General features: G+C 33.2%; 1 protein-coding gene across 1 annotated transcript in view; it reads right to left on the bottom strand.

Moving 5' to 3' along the window:
• Window positions 1-4,757: 4,757 nt before the first annotated feature.
• Window positions 4,758-11,774, bottom strand: part of LOC110996390 — a 111,422-nt gene continuing 104,405 nt past the window's right edge. The window contains exons 11-15 of the mRNA XM_022264032.2: window positions 10,679-10,770; window positions 9,649-9,826; window positions 6,551-6,686; window positions 5,675-5,807; window positions 4,758-5,588 (exon numbers count right to left, since the gene is read on the bottom strand). Coding sequence (XP_022119724.2) covers window positions 5,514-5,588; window positions 5,675-5,807; window positions 6,551-6,686; window positions 9,649-9,826; window positions 10,679-10,770 — 614 coding nt within the window. The 3' untranslated portion in view covers window positions 4,758-5,513. The remainder of the gene's footprint in view (window positions 5,589-5,674; window positions 5,808-6,550; window positions 6,687-9,648; window positions 9,827-10,678; window positions 10,771-11,774) is intronic.

The following is an 11,774-nucleotide window of genomic DNA, read 5'->3' as shown; positions in this document are numbered from 1 at the left end:
AATAAATAAAAATTTATCTCTTACAAATAGTTTCATTTCAAACTTTACGTAAATTATTCAGGTTGTCGCTGTTTTAATCATAAGCGTAAAGCCATTCAAGAAATCGTAATTTTTAATCAACTGAAAAATCTAATATATCCGTTACGAACTAATTTAGTTGTATTCAGAGTATAATATAGAGTACATATTTAATTTGCCATAATTTGTTTTTTAAATTGACATTTTGCTAGATTGCGCAAAATTTTATAGATATAGCATGTAATGACTGTCAAAGTTAAATGAATGCTTCTAACCGGGTTCTGCTACTTACTTGGTAATTAAAAGTTGTAAAAGCCAGTAAGCAAGATAAGATATTTATTAATTGTTTCATATATACTAATAGCACTACAACCTTTCATTATCTGTTTCTTGGTAATTTCTAGCCAGTAAGTTATCAACCTTGTGGGCCTGACACATTTTTTAATCTATTTTCCGTCGCCTCGCGAGCGAATATGCGGATTTAACCGCAAGTAGAAAGTTACACAGTCTCCTAAGTCCACACTGCCAGCCGTAAATACTTTCACCTTATCGAATAGATGGCGTTAAATTCAACTTTGTGCTCTATCGGTGGTAAAAATAAAACAACATTTAGTTTTATATGAAAACATCAGAATATATTTCGAAATGTCACATTTAAATTAATTACAGCGATACACTATAAAAAAGGATATCCTAAAACGAAACTGCTCAAAAACAGAGCGACTGTTCTACAGGAATTGTGCAACTATAAATTTATCAGAATTTGTATAAGATATGTTGTATTAGTTATGATGGATGTATAATATTATTAAACTATTATGGAATGAGTATAAAACTAGGCAGTTCGTGTATTGACTATACGTAGCTTTAGACATTGGTGATAACTAATTTTAATGTTATGTTTTTTCAATCGTATCTCCGAGATGACTTTTTAATCCCGGAAAACTCTTCGTCTTTGGTGAGTTTGCAGCGTGATATTATTATATAATGAACTGGTATAGGCAATGAATGAACTGCCGCACGGTTAGTGAGTCAAGCAAATTGGATTTATTGCTATCCTTGGCATAGTGTGCTAACCGATATTTAGCATAGCGATAATGACAGGCAGAAATTAAATTACGGAATTTAGGTCTTATAGATAAAATATTAAGATATCGTAATTTTTTCACAGAAATATTGTATTATGACAATTTTTTGTAAATGATTCTGTCATTATCGATATTTAAATCGTTGTTATACAACTGCGCACTTAATTTTAATATGCAAAATGTACAATGTAATAAATTTTATTATTAGATGATTAATTGAAAATGTTTTAGGACATTACATACAATTTTGACTTAGTTCAAATTTATATTTTATAGTTTTCTAACCAAATTGATCAACGCGCCATCTATAATTAGTAATTAGAACTAAAGTTAAACTATAGTCTGTTCTCAGTTTCCAATCTCAAAACTAGTCTTAAAACAGATATATTTTGACAGCTCTTGAAACTAGCTGATATCATGTATGTTTTACAAGATGACAACTCGTTTCAGAAGGTATTCTGAGGTTTCTTTTAGGTGCTTTTTAAAGTATAAATTTGAACTCAGCCTAGATACAAAAGTCTAAGGTAAGCTACGCCTACGTTTAAGACAATCTATGCCCTACACTTACAGGTATTGCTTTACATGGTCCAATGGGATTACTTTAGGCTTGAACTTACGTTAGGTTCAGACTTGGGGACCTCGTTTGAAGCTTAGGAAAGCAGCAGTAGTTGAAAAAGATCCTTAAAAACTTTGATCTGAAATTTATCGACGTAGAGATTGTTTAATTCTTAAAAATAAAATAATCTTTAGACTTTCCTTTGCGTATCTTTTCTTATTTTAACATTACTTATACTGATGTGACTGAGGTATTGGGAAATATCTGCAATATATTCTGTTTTAGTCGGCTGAAACAGGATTATCACCTCTAAGATGTTTTAATACTGATAAATTGTCTAGGTTGTTTCCAACCTTTTTTTGTTCCATACCCCACCTTACCCTTTCCAAAATTCTTATATAACATACATTTTAATATTAAAAAATTGAATTGTTTACTTAAGTAACTTAAATTATAGGTTTGAGGAAGAAATTACTAGGAAATTGTTAACGAAACACAGTAAGTAAATTTTCAAAACATAATGAAAAAATTCAAATTCTAAATAATTTAAATCTATTTTCGAATAGCCCCCTTAACAATCAACTTTCCCCCCTGTGACGCGTGGGCCCCACATTGGGGAACACTGGTCTAGAGATAAACGTAAAGCATTATCAAACTGAAATAGCTACGCTACTGTGTTCCTATAGTGACTGCAAAAGCAATTGCCACATTTTTATAAGCAATTTAGATTATTTTAAGGGATATAGATAGACTGTTATCTCAATACCCGGAACGTTGGGTACAAGATACGCTATCAGGATCGCTTTTTGGAGTTACAGAATAGTTTCGTGTAATAATATGTAGTATTAGGTGTAATCAAGCAAATGGCTATTTTAATGAAGGGATATTCTCACTTACTTGGATTCACAAATTATTAAGTTCTTGATATACCTCTGTCACATCATACAATCACTGTCCACTAATGTTTAAATCCAATATTAAGTTATAGATAAAAGTACGAAAATCTTTTAAACAATTTGAGTCTTAATATTCTGAAAACCGTATTTTCAAACGTTGTTCGATTTCTAATTCTTGAACATTATTGTCTCATCCCTGAATCTCTAACCTTTGCTATAGATAGAACCCGAATATACAAACGTGAAAAAGCTACAATCTAGTTCCATCTGCCAAATTTGGTAATGCTTGAAACTAGATTATAGAGTTTTGGAATACGGGTCTTGGTATACTACTGCTGATGATAGATGAGCCAGGATAGTCCAAGGGTGAAAGTGGAATTGGTGTTTAGTTTGGACCCTGGGTTTAAGCTTTTATATGATTTAGGATAAATATGCTTTGATAATTCCTGATCGAATCGAATTAAGATCCACACTTAAGGACTTTAGATATTTCTATGGACGAGACATTGTTCAAACCTTTTGAAAAAAGGAGGATGTTAAAGAACTCTTAAAAATTACCGTAGGAACCATAACTTTATCGATAATGTTTACCCGCATATCAATGCGCTGGTCCTATGAAATATCAAAGTACATTTATCCCACATTACTTAATATTAGATTGTTCTTCAATAGACATTTAGATAAATTTCAATTGTCAAGCAGCTCAAAGATATTTTAGTGTATAAAAAAAAAGTGTCAAGGTGGGAAAACACTGGTAAAAATCTCAAAATAAAACGATATTGGAAACAATATTAAAGCCATGATAATCAAACTAAACAATATAATAAATACATAATCAGAAATCGGTTACATTATCACAATTATTTATTTTGTTTTTAAAAGCAAACATGCTTGTGAACTCAAAACGTCGGTAAATAATTGTAACAATCAGGCGTTTGAATAATAATCCTTGTACAGTTCGATACTCGCATACATTAGATTAATATCATTAGAGCTGCTTTGAAAAATATTAAAATACATTGACACAAATCACTTATATCTACACACATAAATCAAAGCCATTAAAATATACTTGCTGTTGTATACGACTTAAATATACTTCAAGTATATTTTAATGTTTTTAGTGTTATTCAATCTAGCTTCTATTACACACGCATAAAGGAATTCTATTAAAATAAGGCAAACAGGTATTTCGGAGGGATTAACAAATTCACTAATTGAGGCACTCAAAAATGTCTATTACATCTATCCAGATGTTAATGGTGTATTTTATTACTGGTGTATAAAACAGAATATAGCAAAACCTAATTAAGTAGAATACAAAACCATAAATGGAAATCTGCTTCGAAATTTAAAATAGGTTGAAATTAAAAATTTAATTTGTCACATTGACAGACAAAGAGACTATTCAAATAAAAAAAAAATAAAAGAGGTTTTGCTATATAATGTGTATAGGTATTAATTCAAAACATTTTATACCCTTCACAAAGGCTTATAATGCCTATAACTAATTCGTTTAATTGTTTTCGTGGACCCAAAACTGCTTTACCAAGAATGAAGCTGAAGGTTTTGGCTAAGATCAAGCAATCACTATTTTATATTTGTCAATCAGTATATTGTAGTGCCACAACCACATTTTATGTGACTTAAGTCTGACTATAAATGTGACATTTAGTTAGTTGTCAATGTCGGTATTCCGTTTAGAATAATCGTAGCACTATTTTCAAAATATTAATAAAGATTAAAAGTTTGTATTAACAAAAAGAGATTATAACGACTCGTAAGACTCCATACATTAATTGTATATTATATTAAATAGGTACTATTAATACTAATTGGTGTGAATGAACATTACATTTAGGAGACACGGGGATCACATATAATTTCCATAATAATACATTTTATAAAATAGTATTTTTATACTATACAGTGTAAAAATAATTGTTTCACGACAAAAAAGGGAAAAATACAAAAATTCAGTTGTATAAAATACGCAATTATTTTCACACTGCAATTAATAGTAACGCATCCACTATTCCTACTAATACTTTCAAATTCCTCTACCAAGCCAATTCATTGTATATTATGTGGATTTTTTTTGTCTATGGTGACCAATGGGGTAATTAAAACGAATGCATCTTTAATATTTGAACTAGGAATTTTCAATTTTTATTAAAAAAAAAACAGTATCACCATAGGTAAGATGTCCGCCGCGATGTTGGATTCATATATTGTGTCACTGTTATTTGAAGCTCAAACTGATTTACAATAAGATATCAGTTGCAATATGTTTCGGGTTGTTGCGTATGCGTACTTACACGTTCATGTAACATATAAATATATGCCAAATCATAGTAGGTGTACCCAAAGTGCGACCGACCTTTTCATAGTACCAAAATTCGTAACTAGATGGCGTTGGAACTATATTATCGTTCACTAACGATACAAAATTTAAAATTCATCTCTCACCGGCCCGCCTTCCCCCAAGAATACAGCGTGATTCCTCATTCTGACTTATATTATATAAATTAAATAAAATAAAAAAAATCTACGCTAAATAAAAAATATTGCATTTGTAAAGAAAATACAATATGGACGCTTAAGTCATTTGGACGTTAATTAATATTTTTTAAATTAAATCACCAATTTCATGGACCTCAATGGGACTAATAGCTTTATGGTACAATAATTGGAAACTTACTGTAAGATATCTTTTTTTTAATACGAAATATGAATTTATGAAATCTTGGATAACTACACGTATATAACTGAGAAATAAACACACAGCTAGATTTTTAAAATACATCTGTTTTAGAAGGTGATATAAGGATTTTCTCTGGTCGCTATAGTGTGATAGGGGTCAAATAGAGGTCACGCTAGGGGGCTATTTCCCTAAGAGTAAGTGACAGCGCAGTCAAAGAAGGGGAAACAGGCAACGGGCTCGGCAACCGAATGCTAGAGTACGTGTAGATTCTCGCATGATTTTGATTTTGAGTCGCGCGCCCATACACGACCAAGGAGACCGCGGACCTGAAATAAATATAATGGGTATAGAGCCTTTATTAATACGATGAGGTCATGAAGAAGTCCTTACAGTCAATGATTTATTATTTTACCTTAACACTGGCAGAAAGGCGAGTTCGTTTCCGTGGCGTACTGGAAGCGGATGACGGAGCAACGGCAGGGGCAGAAACGTCTTCAAGAGGCGAGCGAGCGCGGCTCCTATTCTTGCGGGAACTGCTTCGCTTTCTGGAAGTTTAATTTCATCATTCTCATATGCCTCTTTGTTGGGAGATGAACGAGATAGCCTTGATGTTTTGTCTTTATCTCCCACGAACGTTATGTTCTTTATTGCAAAAATATTTACGGTATTACTTTAAAGCAAAGTTCTTTTCCATCTTTAAGTTGCAGCTTTTTCAGGGACTAATAAATCTCTTCGTTTATAAAACCATTTAACAATTAACTAATGTTTTCTTTGTTTCTATGTAAATAGAGTGTGTTTAAAATATTAAGAAAAAAGTGGCGCTGTTAGTTTTTTAGGTTTAAGCCTCTGTTTCATGATCATTTTTAAATCTAATAGGTGATCTAAAGATAATAATAATAATAATAATAATTTATTTATTGCACGAATATGGTATAAAATGTCAAGGTGGTACAATTGTCAGTCGTTCGCATATTCTGCCACACACAGTGGCGCGCAAATTTATCTTAGTTTTATTTATGTTTTATTTATGATCTAACAGATCACCTACTGGCCTTAGATGATCTGCCTTCTGTGCCTGACACACGCCGTCGACTTTTTGGGTCTAAGACATGTACGCTTCACGATTCCAGCGCATTAAATATGCACATAGACAGTCCATTAGTCCATGTCCATGAGTGCACAGCCGGGGATCGAACCTACGACTTCAAGAATGACAGTCGCACCCTGAAGCCACTAGGCCAACGCAGCTTTAGTTGAAATGATTAATACTTAATCAGTTGCCTCGTACCTGACACGTTCGGCGTGTTGCTGTTTCAAACGGATCTGAGTGAGGAGACCCACAAGTAACTCGTCCACATTGTGGTTGATACCCACAGATGTCTCTATGAACTTGCACTCGTATGATGTCGCTAGAGTTTTGCCCTCTGAAACATATTAAAGACACTTACAGTTCTCTTCTTGTAAGTTGTATGTATTGCTTTTTAAATAATTACAATGGACCATTGTTATTTTTTTAACTAAAACTAAAGTTAGTTAGTAACTAAGTTTTTTAAACCCAAAAAACGACAGAGGTGGACTCTTGTGTGTGAAATTTTACACGGTGTCTTCTATCTAGTCTAACAAAGCAACGGCGACGGACGTGTGATAACTTAAAAGGTAGGCAACGCACTCGCGAGCCCTGTCGCATTGAGACAAGAGCAGACGAGCCTCCTGCCCATTTGCCCCTATTCTATATAATCTTAAATATTTGTATAACAAATAAATGTTTGTTAATTTGTGAGTTGTCTATATAATACCGAATTAATCACTCTCTCTAGATAGAGACCACTGCGAGAGCAGCATCAGAGCATCAGACTGCCACGACACTGACAGATGGGTGTCGTGGCTGTCTGATACTATTTACCTACTTTATTGTATAATTATTAATTACAATACCTATTTTATTGTATAATTAACAAAAACTCCGTTTTTCTATTGAAGTTTTAGTATTTGTAGTTTTTCCTTATATTTCAATTTGAACCATAATAAACTTGTGTCTAGAACATTCTGTCCATGCGCTGCGCTGATGAAAAGAAACAAATAAAAAATTCTTATAATAACTGTATAACAATATTTATATCTAATATGGTCAAAACACAAAAGGATGATTGTTGATTAGATATCCAAGCCTGATCTTTACAAAAGCTAATCAAGAACAGTTCTTTGATTTACAATTCAAATTATTTTCCAAAAATAACTTCGCAATTTAGGATTTTGCATTGAGATCGGTCGCAATTGAATTTGTAAAGTCAAGATATTATTTAAAATGTATTCGTCTTTTGTTTTGAAATGCATTGAAGCCCGTTTTTGTTATCATAGTAATATAAATATGTATATATATATATATATTTCCCGATATCCAACCGCCAGTGTCTAAAATACACAATAATAAAAGCTAAAACAAAAGAAAAAAATTAAATTATAAAACAAATTTCTTAATGGACGGACGAAGTTATAAGAGCCCATTATTACAAAATAATTGCAGAGTTTATGAAAGGTTTTAATGGCGAAACCTCCTTTTATACGAAACAATACTGACACTTTATTGCTTCCGATGACTTCGCCCGTGTGGAAATGCTCACGGTAAACCAAGTATCAATGTCTCCTTATGTCCTACCCTCAGTATTTATACAATATAGTATAAGTATTTAAATATTTATTTATAGAACCAAGGGGTAAAGGGACAGGGGCTCCCCTGATGTTAAGTGATACCGCCGCCCGTGGACATTCTCAATGCCAGAGGGCTCGCGAGTGCGTTGCCAGTCTTTCAAGAAGTTACGCTCTTTTATTGCAGGCCCCTAAGTCGAATTGGTTCCACTGGTTCCACATAGCAAAAACTGCCTTAAAACCCTCGATCGTGGGACGGCAGACGTCGAGGTGATACGGAAGATTTTTATTCTGTGCTGACGTTCGATAATGAAACTCAGCTGCAGGTATTAGTCCGGTCTACGGTAAATGCGGTAGAAGATGCAAGGAGATCCCACATCTCTAGGCAACGGCAAGGGAACAAGCCGCTAGTGACTGGTCGTTGGCGATTTAAATCGGTAGGAATACGGCAGGTGGAAGAAGCTACTCCCGTCCAAAGTGTATATGTACCACATAATTCTATGTATAAAAAAAATGTTGTCTAAATGAAAGTCTAACTAGCTTTTAATTAATCGAAAATTTATTAACGTTAAATGAAAAAAAAACTCCTACTATTACTTTATCACCCAGAATACAGAAATTGTGTGGGGGTAGCGACTGAAATATTTACAACTTTTCGTTACAAAACTTTTTACTAATCAATGTAAAACAAGAGACGGAAGCAATAAATCTTATTTTCAAAGAAAACTTTAACAATGGTGCTATTCTATGTGATTTTTATCGTAAAATCAATCAATGGTTCCTGCCCTCAGATTGCATCCGTTTCGTGTTTTTTTTATTTCATAGACAACTATGTGACCCGCTGTCTGTCGAAAACATGTCTTCGGATTTGAGACATGCCACTTTCCTTCACCGCACCGTGAAGGTGAACAGTCGGGGTTCGTACCTCGGGAGAGTCGCATGCTAAAGCCAATACTGCTACTGATTCTTTTATGGAACAATAAATATACGTAATTTAATTATAAAATTAATGCGAAACAAGTGAATGAACAATTAATTGATGACACGTAACTAAACGAAATAATTCATTACCTTTTGTTAAATTTGATCGGCATTTTAATTAATTATTTAAGCCATTTTGAGCTTGAATAATGTGTTTGGGTATTGAACAAATATTTGTTTAAAATCTGTATAAAAGTAAATAGAGGAAAGCAATATTTTTATATGATTTCGTTTGAAGTTATCATGATTAAAGGGCGCTTTGGTGGTAGATTTTTACCTTGATTCATTCCATGCTATGCTGCCATGATACTAGGCTACAGTAATGCGTGCTCCTATGCGGTTATCTTAATTATAAACTAAAAATAATAACTGCTTTAGCATGTGTCGAGGAGCAAGATGTAAGGTTCTTATAAACCTTTTGTTAAAAAGGGGATTTAAAAGAGTGCCGGAGAGGTTGTTGTCAGTTTCTATAGGTGTACATAAAGTTGCTATCAAGAATAAATTATATTTTGATTTGATTAAAAATTATGTTACTTTAATTTTTTATGAATTACTTCTACAAGTAAAAATAGTACTTACGTCTTTCTTCTGCTATAAGATAACAAATTTGGAAAAAAAATATTTTACGTCTCTGCATTTTTCGTGCATGTATAAAAAATCTCCTAAAACTAGAATTACATAGAACATTTATTATATACATAGGACTGAGAATGTTCTAGTTATTTGTTCAGAACAGTGTTAGTATATGTAAAAGCTTACCGTCCGTGGGCACGGCCCGCGAGCGCGCCAGGTCCGCTTTATTCCCAACTAGTATCACAGCCCGGCGTGCTGTATGTCCCGCTGCCCATAACACCTGCAGACGCCGTTCTGCTTCTGCAAAGCTGGCTCGATCCGCAGTTGAATAGACTACGCAGTAGCCATGTGCGCAGCCCTCAGACTATAAAAAAACAGTTCCTTTATATTTATTTATGAAGCCTTCGCTGTCTGACGCTCCGTTGATGGGGGGTCTAAGGAGGCGCGGATTTATTGTATCAGAACGATCGATTGAACAGCCTGCGTTTGAACGCACTTATTCAGCGTTGAATTTTTTTTTAATATGTTACGTGATATACGGGCAGAGTAAAGACTCCTATGATTCCCATAGACACACACATTGCCATAATTGGGACGCTCTTTTCTTGAAGGAACCTAAAAGGAATTGGTTTTAAATTGAGGACAACACTGCTATTAAGCTGCGCTATTCTGTCGATGAATTGACTTCTAACCTAATAAGAAACTTGTTTGATCTTCTTAAGATACTTAATATATATTGTTTTCCCATAATTTACATATACTTAAAAAAGATTTGTAACGAATAACTCAAAGAATGTAATCGCATGCTCCTATTTTACCAGGCCTCCTGCTGATAGAGGATCTTTGACAATCTGAGACAAATCTTTGTTTTCAATTTATTTTATTATTTTTTATGACTTAAGATGTTTTGTGAAAGATGGTGTAATGGTTGCAGCTCCTTACAAACGTTGTTTAACACAAAAATCTTAACAATTAAAAAGAGTGGCGGAGAGTTTATTGCCAGTTCTCCTCCTATCTTCACCCTTGAAAACTGGCAATAAATGTAAAATTAAAAGCATTTTTTATACTCTTTTGCCGTTCATAAGAGTACATCGTGTTCCTATATTATGACTGAGTATAGCTATGTTTCTAAAATATTTAAATCTGCCCACTCGGCAGACCATCGCCGGTCTTAAGATTTATAGTAACGTAAATAAATTGTTGATAACAAACTTACAATTAAATTGTCTGGAGGTGAGTCCAAGAACGTAATCTCCGACTCTTCTCCAGCTAGCAGCACACATACTGACTTCTCGCCTGACTCGTCATCTGTAGCCAAGTATTTATACATATTTAAAATTTTAATAAAGCGTTTCATTAAAATTATTTTGTATTATGCAGCGGCGTGACTGCTAATAATAATATCAATAATAATAATATTTATTTGCAAGAATATGATACAATAATGATTTGGTGGTACAATCTAATGTTCGCAAATTCTTATACACAATGGCGTGCAAATTTGTCTTAAATTGAATTTTACATAGATATTACGTATGAGTATATATATAGGTAATCTCTTCTTTGAATTTCCTTGCTTTCTTGCCTTGTTGACCACAATAAGTTTGTTCAAAGCTAGAAGTTCTTGAGTTCAATTCTTGGGAAGAAACACTCTGTTTAAAATAGCATAGAACGGGCTTCTATAGAATTTAAACTTCATATTATGGTAAAATAAAATTAAAAAATGAAACAAATATGCTTTTTTACAAACAGATCAAGAACAATGACAAAATTTGGGTTTTTAGTTTTATTTCAATATATGTTTATAAGAGTATATTTATGTGGTCATTCAGTATAGATGTGTAGGTTTATAATTGGTTACCAAAACCATTGGATTGTTAAGGAGTTTCTTCTCAATTATGGCCACAAACTCTACTGGCTATGGGAGTATCATTCTGTCTTCCAATACTGTTTGATCTTTGAGTGAAGGTTCCCGTAGCCATGGTAACGCTCACTTTGCTCAACGTGTTCCAAATTCAAATGTTATTAATTTGCTCCAAGCGGAAGTTCTCTGAAGTGAGCACTGAGGGGCGAAAGACTGCGAATATTGGACTAAATTAACAACATTTTGTCTTCTAGATTTAAATGTAATTTGTTTATGGACTCCACAATAGACTTCGGAAAAAAATGTTTTAAATTTCAACTAGTAAACAACATTAATGTATTATTATGTTTGTTAAAGCCGAATTATTCTACTTGGTTGCACAATAAATTACTGTGTGACAAACTCGTCTGAAAAAAATTGTTCATTTTATTTGTAAAATAATTTGGGG

This window comes from Pieris rapae, chromosome 5 (assembly GCF_905147795.1).
Source record: "Pieris rapae chromosome 5, ilPieRapa1.1, whole genome shotgun sequence".
Lineage (NCBI taxonomy): Eukaryota > Metazoa > Arthropoda > Insecta > Lepidoptera > Pieridae > Pieris > Pieris rapae.
This window is presented reverse-complemented; position numbering and strand designations above follow the sequence as displayed.